This window comes from Magallana gigas, chromosome 8 (genome assembly GCF_963853765.1).
Source record: "Magallana gigas chromosome 8, xbMagGiga1.1, whole genome shotgun sequence".
In the NCBI taxonomy this organism is placed as follows: Eukaryota; Metazoa; Mollusca; class Bivalvia; order Ostreida; family Ostreidae; genus Magallana; species Magallana gigas.
The window spans coordinates 45,566,238-45,584,047 of NC_088860.1; the positions used below are offsets into that span (position 1 = coordinate 45,566,238).

At 34.7% G+C, this 17,810-nt stretch overlaps 1 protein-coding gene across 1 annotated transcript; it reads right to left on the reverse strand.

Annotated features, from left to right (window-relative positions):
• Nucleotides 1-11,113: 11,113 nt before the first annotated feature.
• LOC105323486 (large ribosomal subunit protein uL2) lies at nt 11,114-16,365 on the reverse strand. The gene is made up of 7 exons (XM_034462371.2): nt 16,267-16,365; nt 15,437-15,578; nt 14,751-14,892; nt 14,153-14,371; nt 12,500-12,615; nt 11,607-11,693; nt 11,114-11,231 (listed from the first exon to the last, which is right to left on the reverse strand). The coding sequence occupies exons 2-7, from the start codon at nt 15,572-15,574 to the stop codon at nt 11,157-11,159; spliced, it is 777 nt and encodes a 258-aa protein (XP_034318262.1). The 5' UTR covers nt 15,575-15,578; nt 16,267-16,365; the 3' UTR covers nt 11,114-11,156.
• Between the last annotated feature and the right edge of the window lie 1,445 nt (nt 16,366-17,810).

The window sequence follows — 17,810 nt, forward strand, 5'->3', positions numbered from 1 at the left end:
CACCATACACTGTGTTATATTGTAATCTCTATATGACACCTAGCTGCAATAATGTAGCCCTCTCCGATTTTTTATATCTGATGTTTACTGGAGAGGGCTACAATTCCACAGGATCTCCGTAATGGTGCAAAATTAATTTTTTAATGCGGCTGACTTCGGTCTAAAAAGATCGATTTTATAATTGACTTTCTTTAGATAAAATGATTTTTTAATTCAGGTTGAACAAATTAACCGTATATAAACCAAAACCAGATAAAACACATCAGCATGTTTACCAGTCGTCCTTTTCAGCAGCCATGACAGTTCTCGCGTGATTTTATGGGATGTACGCTTGGAGTTTTGATGGGCTTGTTAACGTGAATGTCAGTGTAAATAATCGATCTTACCTCGTTATATCACTAAAACATCATTTAAGGAAATGGTATATAATGGAAAATTCATATTTACCGCGTTAATTATGTTTATAATAGGGGAATTCCTATATTCAGTTCAAGATCCGCTCCTGAATTCTCATTGGCTGTCCCAAAATAAAACCGGTCAAGGTCAGTAAACATGGCGGACAAATTCAACTTTCGTTGTTGACATACACGAAAAATAACCGATATATAGACTATACTTGATATTTTTGGATTAATTTATGCCATAGACATCTACAATGTTTGAGTTCAGGTAAGAAATGCAAATGTTATTGTCATTTATGTACGATTTGAGACGAAATCGTTGCGGGAGTGAATCACTCCCGCACTTGCACCATTACGGAGATCCTATGGAGTTGTAGCCCTCTCCCAAAAAAAAAAAAAAAAAAAATCGGGAGAGGGCTACATTATTGCAGCTATATGACACCGGACAATATGTTACATTGTAATCTCTATATGTCACCAGACAATATGTTACATTGTTATCTCTATATGACACCAGACAATGTGTTTTATTGTATTTTCTATATGACACCAGACAATGTGTTACATTGTATTCTCTATATGACACAAGCCAATGTGTTACATTATAATTTCTATATGACACAAGACAATGGGTTACATTGTAATCTCTTTATGACACCAGACAATGTGTTACATTGTGATCTCTATATGACACAAGACAATGTGTTACATTATTATCTCTATATGACACCAGACAATGTGTTACATTGTTATCTCTATATGACACCAGACAATGTTTTATATTGTAATATCTATATCACACCAGACAATGTGTTTTATTGTAATCTCTATATGACACCAGCCAATGTGTTAGATTCTAATCTCTATATGACACTAGACAATGTGTTACATTGTTATTTCTATATAACACCAGAAAATGTGTTACATTGTAATCTCTATATGTCACCAGACAATGTGTTATTAATAGAATCATTCATTGTTACGAATGTGGGATAGTGAAATTCCACCGAGGGGACAAGATTCACGGTCTAGGACGAGGCTTCGCCGAGGTGGAATTTAACTATCCCACACGAGTATATAATGAATGATTATTTTTCTCGCATTATATTAGTTTAAAAAATGATGTTTGACAACTTTCTGTTATGACGTTCAAAAGATTACTTTCGGTTTATCCCTCCGCGTGCTTCAAATAGTGCAAGTTAAATGAAAGAATACGGCAGTTTTTTCAATTAAAATATGAAAAATTGTAATTAATTAAGCAACACAATTACTTAATGGATAATCTCAATGCACTATTTTGCATTTTTTTACAGCAGACAACGTTTGTTTACGTTTTAAAACGGCGTAGTAATACACAGTGTAAGACAGAAAAATCTCACACTGCTGTCTCACACCGGATAAAACGATCTCACACCGGTGATAATGCGAGAAAATATTATCTCTATATGGCACCAGACAATGTGTTATATTGTTATCTCTATATTACACCAGACAATGTGTTATATTGTTATCTCTATATTACACCAGACAATGTGTTATATTGCAATCTCTATATGACACCAGACAATGTGTTATATTGCAATCTCTATATTACACCAGACAATGTGTTACATTCTAATCTCTATATGACACCAGACAATGTGTTATACTGCAGTCTCTATATTACACCAGACAATGTGTTACATTCTAATCTCTATATGACACCAGACAATATGTTATATTGCAGTCTTTATATGACGAAAGAAAATGTGTTACATTTCAATCTCTATGTGACACCAGACAATGTGTTATATGGTCATTTCTATATGACACCAGACAATGTGTTATATTGTTAACTCTATATGACACCAGACAATATGTTACATTGTAATCTCTATATGACACCAGACAATGTGTTACATTGTCATTTCTATATTTCACCAGACAATGTGTTACTAATAGAATCATTCATTATTACGAGCGTGGGATAGTGAAATTCCACCGAGGGGACAAGATTCACGGTCTAGGACGAGGCTTTGAGGAGTCCTAGACCGTGAATCTTGGCCCCAAGGTTGAAATTCACTATCCGACACGAGTATATAATGAATGATTATTTTTCTCGCATTATATTACCTTAAAAAAAATGATGTTTGATAACTATGGTGCCGATAACTATGACGTTCAAAACATTTCTTTCAGTTTATCCCTCCGCGTGCTTCAAATAGTGCAAGTCAAAATGAGACCATACGATAGTTTTTTAAAATTAAAAATATGATAAATTGTAATTGATTAAGCAAACAATTACTTGATTGATAATCTCAATCCACCATTTTGCCTTTCCCTACAGCAGACAACCTTTGTTTACGTTTTAAAACGGCGTAGTAATACACAGTGTAAGACAGAAAAATCTCACACTGCTGTCTCACACCGGACAAACCGATCTCACACCGGTGATAATGCGAGAAATTGTAATCTCTATATGACTCTAGACAATGTGTTACATTGTTATCTCTATATAACACCAGACAATGTGTTACATTGTATTCTCTATATGTCACCAGAAAATATGTTAACTTGTAATATCTATATGATACCAGACAATGTGTTATATTGTCATCTCTTTATGACACCAGACAATTTGTTACATTGTAATCTCTATTTGACACCAGACAATGTGTTATATTGTAATTTCTTTATGTCTCCAGACAATGTGTTACATTATAATCTCTATATGTCACCAGAAAATGTGTTATATCATAATCTATATATGACACCAGACAATTTGTTACATTGTAATCTCTATTTCACACCAGGCAATGTGTTTTATTGTAGTATCAATGTGGCACCAGACAATGTGTTTTAACATAATATCTATATGACACTAAACAGTGTGTTGTTGTAATTTATTAGTGACACCGTTAAATTATTGTCATAGATAAAGTTTAAAATACTTGAAACAGGGAATTTTCCAATCTTTTCTTTGTTCAGGGAGTATATTTAGTTTTAAAAAAATACAATGGCCAAAAAAAAATAAACATGTTGACCTAAACGTTTTGGTTTTAAAGTTACTTTAACTGTTTTATATGGTGACGCAACTTTATGTTAGATCGTTTTGAAATGAAAACACATGAGTTGCGTTTTTTTTAGAACTAAAAGACGTAAAGAAAATCAAGCAAACAACCTATTTCTGGGTATATCCCTCTAACTATGTTTAGAATCGATAGGACTACAAAGCAGTGCCTTTAAGCAAAACAGTTCCTATACTTGCAGAGTGTATATACATTTATTGGGACATTTTAAATCAGAATGTTGGACACATTTCAGATAAAATTGAATTATCATTTGAAGAAAAGATTTGAAATTGTTTGATGTACATCCTTTCCAAAACTGTGAAATTCCCTGCTTTTACTTTCCTTTTCAGAGTTTCTCAATACAGACGCATGTGTAGGAAAGAGACAAATTTAATGAGCTTTCATTCAAGAGGTCCCTCGTTGCTGAACGAAAATAAGGGCTGGAGCTATGAACCCTAACGTTAACATTACCGCCTATGGAAAATGCATTCGTGGACTATACATCCTTCTATACTCTGTCCCGAGTTTTTGCTTCCACAACTTTTTGTTTGATATTTCGATAACCATAAATATCTTTGTGCTCAAACTACTTTCATCCACTAATATGAAAAATGTCCAGATTATCTGTTTTGAAACGCCCCCTCTACCGCTTCAGGTTTCAATACACATCCAAAAAAAAACCTCCGAATGGAGAAAAGAGGTAAACATTTCCCATTATAAATCTCCGTAAGAAATTTGTTTTCATTCCTGTGAACTTTTATGAGTGAAAAATGATAATTGTTTAATGAAGAGATCTGGGATATGTTCCCTTTTATCGGTTTCAACTGTACTTCCTTCACCGGTATGTGTAATTTAATTAAAAATCATCAAAAAGTGATGGAAGCAATAACTTGGGACAGATAATAGTCGTCTTTTTTTCTCTATGCCTGATATAGTTGATTACTTCATATTCTTTTGTCGCTTTAAAGGGACTTGAACACGATTTGACTTAAAATTTTCAATTTTTTTTCCATTTTCAATGTTTATACTGATAAATATAAAAGTTTATAATGCTATGTCAAAATTTGAAACTCAAATACCAAGTTATAAGCAAGATAAACAGTTCATAATTATTTGTTTTGTAAACAAAGCTCGAATATTGTCATTTTTTACATATTCGTTGTATTGGTGTAAATTTCAATCAAATGTAACTTTCTTTTGTTGATAATAGTATTAAAGAAGATATTAAATTAGGTCAAATTGTTTTTTACATGTCATTTTGTCTAAGAAAAGGTAATTTTCTACATTACATTTTTAGTAAACGACTATAAGACTCGAGCTTTGTTTACATAAGTATCAATTATTACCCCAGTATATCTCGCTTGTAACTTGACTTAAAGGCCCAAGTCCCAAAATGGTTAAATAAGAACGAGTTCATGACCTTGTTCATTTACCTTTATTTAGTTACTACATTTAATTCATTTTTCTCTCTTTTGACATTCGGTATTTAAATTCTATCGGACATAGAATGCACTTTATGACAATTACAAGAAGATACATAATGGTGAAAGACAATTTGGTTTCTATGTACGGTTTTGAATTGTATGACCCATTTCAACCTTTCTGGAATAAGACGGCAATGCACGTACCAAGAGGAATAACTCATGAACTCTTCACAACATTATTTGCGTTTTACAAATGATTCATAACTAGGATTATAAGCACAGGATAATGTAATATGTGTCCTCAACACACCTTGAAAAAGTTCTGCATGCACGCCTATTCTTCTAAATTACCTAAAGATATGGATTTTTAGCATGTTTTGACTTGAAAATGAAAAGTTAAATTTTGGGGGGAAAATCATTTTAAATTTTTTTTACCGCTCTTCATGAAAATAAGTCCCTGGTGTATTCGAACTCAGGACCTGTGGTACTATAGTATCTTGTAATCTCTTGGCGGCACTAGACAATGTTTATCACTTTAATTTCTTATATCAGCAGACATACAATGTGTTCCATGTTGCTACCTTTAGAAACACAACACAATTTGTTGATTATTGATATTTAGTGGCATCAGATAATATGCGACATTCGTATTTCTTGGTTGCACCAGTGATGTGCTTTATGAAAATCTTTGATTGACACTAGACTGTTGTTTTGTTATTTCTCTATTTCACCAGGCACGTAAAACATTGTGTGACATTGTTCTCTGTATGTAATACTATGCAATATGTTATACTTTAGTCTCTGAATGACACCAAGCAATGTGTTATATTGTAATTTGTTAGTGACATCAGAAAGTGTTTTATTGTTAACTATTCGTGACTTTGTGTTATTTTGTTACTCAGTCTTAGTGAAACCAGACAATGTGTTATGTGGCTATCTTTAAGTAACATTAAACAATACGTTTTACCGGCATTGTTATTCATTTATAATACAAAACAGTGTACTGTTTTAAAATGTCACAACACAATGTGTGATATATATATGAGAAGACATTTTGTTATACAAAAACCTCTATTTAACACCATATATTGTGTTAAATTGTACAGTTTATATATCACACTAAAGGGTCTGTTATAATGTAATCCCTATATCGCATCAGACAATGTATTATGCTGTAATCTCTAGATGACATAAGACATTGTATCAAATTGTAAAAAGCTACCTTAATGGCACCAGACAAAGTGTTACATTGCAATGTATTTGTGACAACATACACATATACTGTGGTTTATTTGACTTTGCTATACGACACCAGGCATTGTGTTATAATGATATCTCTATATGACACCAGACAATGTGTTGCATTGTAATCTCTTTGTAAAACCAGACAATGTGTTACATTGTAATTTTTATATGACACCAGACAATATGTTACAATGTATTCTCTATATGACACCAGACAACCTGTTACATTGTTATCTCTATTGACACCAGACAACGTGTTACATTGTAATATCTATATGACACCAGACAATGTGTTGTATTGTAATCTCTATTTGGCACCAGACAATGTGTTTAATTGTATTCTCAATATGGCACCAGACAATATGTTAAATTGTAATCTCTATTTGACACCAGACAATATGTTAAATTGTAATCTCTATATGACACCAGACAATATGTTACATTGTATTCTCTTTATGACACATGACAACACGTTACATTGTTATCTCTTTATGACACCAGACAATGTGTTACATTGTAATCTCTTTATGACACCAGACAATGTGTTGCATTGTAATTTCTATATGACACCAGACAATGTGTTACATTGTAATCTCTTTATGACACTAGACAATGTGTTGCATTGTAATTTCTATAATTATGAAGCCAGACAATGTAACACAGACAATGTAATACAATGTTATCTCTATATGACACCAGACAATGTGTCTTATTGTAATCTCTTTATGACACCAGCCAATGTGTTACATTGTAATCTCTATATGACACCATGTAATATCTCAGTATGACACCAGACAATGTGTTGTATTGTAATTTCTATGATTATGACACCAGACAATGTACCACAGACAATGCGATACAATGCTATCTCTGAATGACGCCAGACAACGTGTTACATTTTATTCTCTATATGACACCAGACAATGTGTTACACTGTACTCTCTATAGGACACCAGACAATGTGTTTAATTGTTTTTCTCTACATGACACCAAGCAATATCTCAATATAGAACCAGACAATGTGTTATATTGTAATCTCTATATGACACCAGAAAATGTGTTACATTGTAATCTCTATATAACACCATGTAATATCTCATTATGACACCAGACAATGTGTTGTATTGTAATTTCTATAATTATGACACCAGACAATGTAACACAAACAATGTAATACAATGCTATCTCTATATGACACCAGACAACATGTTACATAGTATTCTCTATATGACAACAGACAATGTGTTGCATTGTAATCTCTATATGACACCAGCCAATGTGTTACAGTGTAATCTCTTCATGACACCAGACAATGTGTTGTATTGTAATTTCTATAATTATGACACCAGACAATGTAACACAGACAATGTGATACAATTCTTTCTCTATATGACACTAGACAACGTGTTACATTGTATTCTCTATATGACACCAGCCAATGTGTTTTATTGTAATCTCTAAATGACACCAGCCAATGTGTTATTTTGTAATCTCTTCATGACACCAGACAATGTGTTGTATAGTGATTTCTATGATTATGACACCAGACAATGTAACACACACAATGTGGTACAACGCTATCTCTATATGACAACAGACAATTTGTTACATTGTATTCTCTATATGACACCAGACAATGTGTTTTCTTGTAATCTCTATATGACACCAGCCAATGTGGTTTTTTGTAATCTCTTTATGACACCAGACAATGTGTTTTATTGTAATATCTATATGACACCAGCCAATGTGGTTTATTGTAATCTCTTTATGACACCAGCCAATGTGTTATTTTGTAATCTCTTCATGACACCAGACAATGTGTTGTATTGTAATTTCTATGATTATGACACCAGACAATGTAACACAGACAATGTATTATAACGATATCTCTATATGACACCAGACAATATGTTACATTGTATTCTCTATATGACACCAGACAATGTGTTACTTTGTGATCTCTATATGACACCAGAAAATGTGTTACATTGTAATCTCTATATGACACCATGTAATATCTCAGTATGACAACAGACAATGTGTTGTATTGTAATTTGTCTAATTATGACACCAGACAATGTAACAAAGATAATGTGATACAATGCTATATCTGTATGACTCCAGACAATGTGTTACACTGTAATCTCTTGATGACACTAGACAATGTGTTTTATTGTAATCTCTATATGACACCAGCCAATGTCTTACATTGTAATCTCTATATAACACCAGACAATGTGTTTAATTGTTATTTCTATATGACAGCATTTAATATCTCAATATGACACCAGACAATGTGTTATATTGTCATCTCTATATGACACCATACAATATGTTGTATTGTAATTTCTATTATTATGACAGCAGACAGTGTGTTATATTGGAATCTCTATATGACACCAGCCAATGTGTTACATTGAATTCTTTTCATGACACCTGACAATGTGTTACGTTGTAATCTATATATGACAAGAGCAAATGTGCGACATAGTTATCTCTATATGACACATGTTTTATTGTATTATCTTTATGACACGAGACAATGAGTTAAATTGTAATCTCTATATGACACCAGACAACCTGTTAAATTGTAATCTCTATTTGACACCATACAATGTATTATATTGTAATCTCTATATGACACCAGCCAATGTGCGACATAGTTATCTCTATATGACACCAGACAATGTGTTTAATTGTTTTCTCTACATGACACCAAGCAATATCTCAATATGGAACCAGACAATGTGTTATGTTGTAATCTCTATATGACACCAGAAAATGTGTTACATTGTAATCTCTATATAACTATAACTGACACCAGACAATGTGTTACATTGTAATCTCTATATGGCACCAGACAATGTGTAATATCAATTGCTATCTCTGTATGACACCAGACAATGTGTTACATTGTTATCTCTTTATGAAACCAGCCAATGTGTGGTATTGTAATTTCTATAATTATGACACCAGACAATGAAACACAGACAAGGTGATACAATGTTATCTTTATATGACAACAGACAATCTGTTACATTGCTATCTCTATATGAAACCATACAATGTGTTGTATTGTAATCTCTGTATGACACCAGCTGATGTGTTTTAATGTAATCTCTATATGACACAAGACAATGTGTTACATTGTATTCTCTATATGACACCAGACAATGTGTTACATTGTGATCTCTATATGACACCAGACAATGTGCTAAACTGTTATCTCTTTATGACACAAAACAATGTGTTTAATTGTTATCTTTATATGACACCATGTTATATCTCATAAAGGCACCAGACAATGTGTTATATTGTAATCTCTTTATGACAGCAGACAATGTGTTGTATTGTAATTTCTATAATTATGACAGCAGACAAATGTAACACAGAAAATGTGATACTTTGTAATATCTGTATGGCACCAGACAATGTGTTTTAATGTATCTCTAAATGACACCAGACATAGTGTTATATTGTAATCTCTATATGACACCAGACAATGATTTTTTTGTAATCTCTATATGACACCAGCCAATGTGATACATTGTATTCTCTATATGACAGCTGAGAATGTGTTACATTGTAATCTTTATATGACACAAGCCAATGTGCTACAATGTTATCTCTATATGACACCTGCACAATGTGTTGTATTGTAATCTCTGTATGACACCAGACAATGTGTTACATTGTAATCTCTATTTGACACCAGACAATGTGTTACATTGTTATCTTTAAATGATACCAGACAATGTGTTACATTGTTATCTCTATATGACACCTGACAATATGTTACATTATATGAATTCTCTATATGACACCTGACAATGTGCAGTTCATGCACAACACCACCTTATCTTAATATGCACAGAAATTTGTAGCTCGTTTAGAGTGTCAGTTATGACATGACATTGCAGTGAGAGAGGCGAGAATTCTACAGCAAAATACTTTGAACTGTTAGAGGTCTGCAGCTTATATAGAAGTTGTAGGGATAGCTGTGATGAAAGAATAATGTGACGGACAAGAAGTGTTCAGCTTTAACTTTTCAGGTACCCGTAAAGTGCGAAATGAAACCTAAAATCCAAACCAAACCAATAATACTGAACTAAAAAAATCAAACAATACTGAAAATCAATAAAAGCTATTTATATTTAAGTTTTTTTTATTGAAATACAATTTTTAACCATGAATATAATAACCTTCATATTCAAGATAGCCGTTTTAAATTCTTGAGCTGCTTGCAAAAACTATATATTACTGTAAATAACTGATGAACGTTATAATACTTTTTCTGCTTCCGATTGGTTTCATTAAAACAGACTGTGTCAATTTCAACAGTTACCCTCCAAAACAGGCACTATTTATATACTGTAAATAACTTACAAACGTTTTAATACTTTTTCTGCTTCCGATTGGTTTCATTAAAACAGACTGGGCAGATCAGGCACACCACATACTGTGGAATCATTTAAATTCGTGGGTGTCAATTTTCGTGGATTGTTGGTTTTTTGTTTATTTGAGTGGATGTAATTTCGTTGGTGCGTCAGTTTTCAGATTCAGTAAGAAGGAATACTCTTTCTAATTTTTTTTCCGTTGAGGATGTAAATTCGTGGGGAAGGGCTTCCCACGAATATTGAGCCACCACGAATTCTAATGATTCCACAGCAACTTATCTAATAGTTTGACTTTAGTTGGTTTTGTTTAGTTCCGTTTCAGTTCGATTTTTTGTTTTCATTGATTTGGTTTGGTTTGGATTTCTTTGCTCACTTTACAGGTATCCTAACATTTCCTACATCCTTCTGAATATCACTTTTATATCAAGACAATAACCATGTATTTTATGTACCGAGGTATGCGAGTGGGAGCTACACACTAAGCTGTCATTCTCATTTTGTTTGAAGAGCTGACCTTCATAGAATGCACATGCTGTTTGCAAACTTTGTAACTAGGTACACATAATTTCCACATTAATGAACTGTAACACTGTAGCTGTACTATTTTTTTTAATGTCTTTGTACAGATAACAACAGATTTTACTCTTTCTCGGTTGGCTTCTGTTGTTTTGTTCCACGTAGACGACCTGTACGTCTGGCAGCAATAAGACCGACCTGTAACACACACACACGATGTTAATACTCCCCGTCATAACTATTCATACACTTCACCAAAATCACTATTTCACAAAACAAAATCTGTTTGATACATTTTCTAGTCAAGTATAGGGTCTATTCAATAGAAATAACAATTTCTATGACTCTGTCAACAGTCTATCAATTGAAACGTACTAGATACAATGATACCAATTGCTGCACACAGATCGATAACCAACCCCTCCCTTACCAACAATGGCCAACTATTGCTTCGACATTGGCAAGTATAATTGCTAACACTGGCGTTGACAGATGTTTACTGCTTACTAGGACCATGATGATAATTGATTGCTGACTACGGCCTTGACATTGATATATTCCAGCTTGACCTACCTTTCTACCGGCTGATGTGTCTCTCCTGACCGTGGATGCTTTACCAATATGTTGATGGTTACCTCCTCCGTGGGGATGCTCAACAGGCTGGAATCAAAATCAGGCAAATCAGGATTAGTATCATTACTGCTGCACAACTCAACAGTCATGACAGAATCTCTTATCTCAATATTCCACAATTAAAAACTTTTTATAAGTTTTTTTGCTATTTAAAATTGCTTTTTAAAGGGGCATGGTCACGATTTTGGTCAAATTCAATTTTACTGTTTTTATTATTTACAATGCTTTAAAAATGTATTTCTAATGATCATGTGAATGATACTTAAATTTTAGTTGCCTATTAAAAATGCCTTACTGAAGCATTGTAAACTTTAAAATCGGACAAATTTTTTTTGACCAAAATTGTGACCATGCCCCTTTAAACAAAGTTATGCTTATGAAACATATTTCCAAGGTTGTCTCTAAAAATTAAAGTAGAAGGAGGAAATGAAAAAGTAGAAGGGGGTCTGGGTGTTTTGCTTATAGCTACATTGTGTTTGAAATGCAAAAATAGCCGGGTAACTAAGACATTATAGGTGGGGGAATTCCCCGCCTCCCGGGTCTAAGAGACAACCCTGTATTTCACAATTTCAATGGTATCATTATCATAAAGAGAAGACGTGAAATAAATATTGCTATTTGATCTCAAGTGTATTATACAAATTTCTCATTTTGTTCTACACAAGACAACAAGAAATATTGCATGTTTGACTGTACCTGTATATTTAATGTTGTACCAGTACAAGATGTACAATGATATTTCATGAACATTTTCTATGCCTTTAAAAACACTAATAGAAAATGCTAGTTGCACTGATTTGTCTATCAGCTAAGCTGTGAGACGCTGTACTTACGTTCATGGCTACTCCTCTGACTTTGGGCCAGCAGTTCCTCTTTGCCTTGTATTTGAAGTAAGCCCTGCCAGCCTTAAGCATGGGCTTGTCAATACGTCCACCCCCAGCAACAATACCTGTCAAAGAAATAAACAATACTATCTACAATACCTTTTCACATTCTAACATAGTTTGAAAAGTCACATATTTTTTTTTAAAGGAAAAATTGTGTAAAGGACAAGAGATGATGATATGTATTTTTACTAGGTCTATCATTATTTTGACATAGATCTAGGTGAGCTCAATCCTGAATGATAAACAATTATTCTTGACATCATACACAAGTTAAAGTGTCATGAAGAAACCTGCCAACCCATACTTCTGTAACTATAGTCGGACAAGTACAGAGGTAATACCCATCGACCCGTAGTCTGTAACTATAGTCAGACAAGTACAGAGACAATACCCATCGACCCGTAGTCTGTAACTATAGTCAGACAGGTACAGAGGTAATACCCACCGACCCGTAGTCTGTAACTATAGTCAGACAAGTACAGAGGTAATACCCATCGACCCATACTTCTGTAACTATAGTCGGACAAGTACAGAGGTAATAACCACCGACCCATAGTCTGTAACTATAGTCGGACAAGTACAGAGGTAATACCCACCGACCCATAGTCTGTAACTATAGTCAGACAAGTACAGAGGTAATACCCATCGACCCATACTTCTGTAACTATAGTCGGACAAGTACAGAGGTAATAACCACCGACCCATAGTCTGTAACTATAGTCGGACAAGTACAGAGGTAATACCCACCGACCCATAGTCTGTAACTATAGTCAGACAGGTACAGAGGTAATACCCATCGACCCATAGTCTGTAACTATAGTCGGACAGGTACAGAGGTAATACCCACCGACCCATAGTCTGTAACTATAGTCAGACAAAAACCCATAGTCTGTAACTATAGTCAGACAAGAACAGAGGTAATACCCACCGACCCATAGTCTGTAACTATAGTCAGACAAGAACAGAGGTAATACCCACCGACCCATAGTCTGTAACTATAGTCAGACAAGAACAGAGGTAATACCCACCGACCCATAGTCTGTAACTATAGTCAGACAAGTACAGAGGTAATACCCACCGACCCATAGTCTGTAACTATAGTCAGACAAGAACAGAGGTAATACCCACCGACCCATAGTCTGTAATTATGGTCGGACAAGAACAGAGGTAATACCCATCGACCCATAGTCTGTAACTATAGTCAGACAAGAACAGAGGTAATACCCACCGACCCATAGTCTGTAACTATAGTCAGACAAGAACAAAGGTAATACCCACCGACCCATAGTCTGTAACTATAGTCAGACAAGTACAGAGGTAATACCCATCGACCCATAGTCTGTAACTATAGTCAGACAGGTACAGAGGTAATACCCATCGACCCATAGTCTGTAACTATAGTCAGACAAGTACAGAGGTAATACCCATCGACCCATAGTCTGTAACTATAGTCAGACAGGTACAGAGGTAATACCCATCGACCCATAGTCTGTAACTATAGTCAGACAAGTACAGGTAATACCCACCGACCCATAGTCTGTAACTATAGTCAGACAGGTACAGGAACTACAGTTAGTCAGGAACAGAGGCAATACCCACCGACCATGGCCCTGTTGGCAGAGGGGATGAGTTTCTTGGCCCCTGAGGGCAGCTTCACCCTCGACTTCTTGGTGTCTGGGTTGTGGGAGATGATGGTGGCATAATCTCCAGAGGCCCTTGCGATCTTGCCTCTGTCTCCCATTTTCTCCTCCAAGCAGCACACGATGGTACCCTCAGGCATGGTGCCAACGGGCAAAATGTTTCCAATCTGGAGGTTAGCTGTTGAAATCAGAATGAAATTAAATTTCAATTTCAGTGTTTCCTCAATATTTTTCGCATTTTTTAGGACAAATCTATGAGAATTAATGATACATGTATCTGTCATATTATTTCAAGGATATGAAAACAAATCAACTACTTTAATTTGCAAATATGTAAATTTTTGCTTCTTTTTTCTTCAACAAAGTATCATTCTGATTAACAAGTATTCAATTGTGCAGCAATTATTTTCCATAAATCAACCTTGAGGTCAGATTTGTTTGCTTCACATCAATGAATCTCAGGTCAAAGTGAAGAAATTGTAAATCATCATTCCATACGTAAACTCAAGAGAAGCCTGAAACAATATACAGGAGGTTGTATGTACTGTTCCGCCTACCTTTCTTTCCACAGTACAGGAACTGACCAGTGTACATTCCCTCGGAGGCGACGAAGGTTTCCGTGCGCAGGCGGAACCTGTATGGATCACGGAACACAACCTTTGCCAGAGGAGCACCACGACCTGGATCGTGAATAATGTCCTGTCAATAAAAAGGCAACTTTTAAAGTATAAGTCTTAGATGTTGTCTCAAATGTTTGATGAAAATTAAAGGTACAAACTGTTATAACCAATTCAAACTGCTCAGGTTTGAAGTTGTTCACAAAACTGGTTATTTTCCCCCAAAATCTCAACAAAATACGTATCATAATTTAAAGAAATGAACAAAAAGCAATGAAAATTCCTCTGGTCCATTTAGGCTAGTCTTTGGGCGCACACTGTTCATGTACATTTTTAAATTGAGTAACTTTATAAACAAGAATATGTGAATGGACTCTTTCTGATAACCGTGGCACTGTTCTTTTGAAAGGCAAAGCAATTAAGTTTCAAGAAATATTAATTAAAGCACTGTATTTTAAAAATTCCTTTTAATCATATGCCAAAAACTTATCATATTGGCATGTATCATTAACTAAAGCACTGGGTTTTTTTAATTCCTTTTAATGATATGCCAAAAAACTGATCATATTGCCATCAAAAAAGCAGGACCATTTATTGTGCTGGTGATAACTGATTTATTTAGGCACCTTGACTACTCCCTTAATGTATCCATGTCTCTCGGCAAAGTCCACAGCCCTCAGGGCTGCCTTGCCCTTCCTGTTCTTGGTGCGGGCCTTGAAGATCCCTCCAGGACCCTTTCTCTGAGTTCTGATAACTCGGCCCATTTTTCTACAATACACAAATATTCTATTTATCCGAACATACATCTGGACTCAAAATATTTCTTTCAAACAGCAAAACTGCATATATCATGCAAAATAAAAAGTATATACGAATAGTTTTTTCATGAATTTATAATTAAATGAGTTGCACAAATAACGTGAATCTCGGCTTTGGTTTTGTATACAGTGGACATATCAGTGCAACATAGAGCCAATGTACAATGGTTAGAAAATCTCGACACGAATAGTTGCTAGATCTTTATCAATCGCATCATGGTGATTTCGATAAAAATAATGACATGATCATTCATTCATTGGGTACACATTGTCCATCAATCTGATCCAAAACAAACTCGTATTGAAATCAGTGAGGTCGATTACTTTTACTGTATTAAAAAATAAGCATCTATTTCAACATATTAAATTCCATTAATATATAAGTTATGTAGCAAGACGGGTGGAAAACACAAATGTTATTTGCTGCTTCAATGGGAAAAGAAAACAGTTGTCAATCGAGTTGGGAGACCGTCATTAAAATTGATATAAACCTATTCAGGCTTAAATATACACTCAGTCATTAAGTATATCTTAAGCATGAATAATCATATGTCGAACAAAAGTAAATGTAATGGAGAGATGGCTCATATTTATTCAGATATCGCCGGATTTACTATCATATACAACGTGAAACTCACTATCAATGGCTACCGATAGGAAAAGGAAGTACAGGGCAAATATGTATTCCGATCCCGATCTGGCAGGATCAGAAAAAGACAACCCTTGGTTAATATTTCAACTTTCTTCAAAAGTTGAGAAAATTCTAGGTGTAATAACGTTAATCATCATTTACTTCGTTATTGCAATTTTTTCAGGTACCGATTTAAGTGTGGATGCTCAAAAATATCTAAAAGGGGTGGGGGGGGGGGCTGTCACGTACATGTAGGCCTCTGACCCCCCCCCCCCCCCCCCCCACACACACACACGCACACACATACACTCTGCAAACAATGTTTTTCCTCGAACCCCCTCCCCAGAATTTTTTGTCTGGATCCGCGAATGGGATGGACGGTTCATGCAATCTTTACACTAAAGTCTCAGAAGTATGTCAATTTTTTTCTTCAGTTTCTGAATTTCACTATATATTTTTAAAATTGAAAACCAACCTTTTGCAAAGAATCGTAAAAAGGTACATTATGTAACCAATGGACCGATGTTTAAAGACTTGGATCGATAAATTCAGAATTGCTATAGCTTTTTTGTACCATACATGTATTTAAATATTTTTTTCCAACCTCCAGCTCCTGAGATTTGACATTCACAATCCAAAGGAAGATTTTTCGGCTTGCATTATTGGGCAATAGATATATAGTATAGCTCTTAAAAATATCTTTGTGTCATGTTTCAAATATCAAATTGTACAATTAAATAAGTTGTCAAAAAAACTGTTTCAATGTATGTCAAAAATGCAAATTGAATCTACTTTAATCAGTTTAAATTTCTTCAAAATCTGACCTAAAAAAAAATAAAAAAAATAATAACAGAAAACTTTTTAAAAATAAGTCTTGTTTTCAATGAAATATAATTATAGGGAAAGGGGGGGGGGATATACTTTTGTCACGCAAGTGTAGGTACATGTTAATTTAGGTCACCCAACGTCGGTCGAAAGATGCGATTTTTATAGTTTCATTTTCCAAGAAATAATTTGCAATTTACAATGTTTTCATGAGAAGAAAGTGAGTGTCGGTCTCAGATTTTTCAAAATTTGAAACTTTGAAATGGAGATGTATGCATTAAGGCGGTCCATGTCTCGAGTGCCTGTGACAGGGCCGGGGAGCGAGTAGGTACATGTATACGTCATATGATATTCATATTGCGCGGTATAGCCCACTGCTTTGCATCTAAATATCAAGGGTATTATTATTATGGCATGTCAAACGTTGCAATATTCGACCTTTTCCATTTGTATTGCAGGCACGTAGCATCGTTTTTGAAAGTGGGGGGGGGGGGGGGGGCAGACTCATCCAAAAAATGTTGACAAGCAAAGCAAAAAAAAAGAGGGAAAATTTTAAGTTTTCCAAAATCTTCAAAATCCTAATCCGTGAGGGTGGGGGGGGGGGGGGGGGGGGCTGGCGTAGTATATAACTTCAATTTCACTCCTCATTTCCTTATTTCCATATCATTTTTTTTACATACACCCAAAAAAGTGGGGGGGGGGGGCAACTCAATGATATTCAATTTC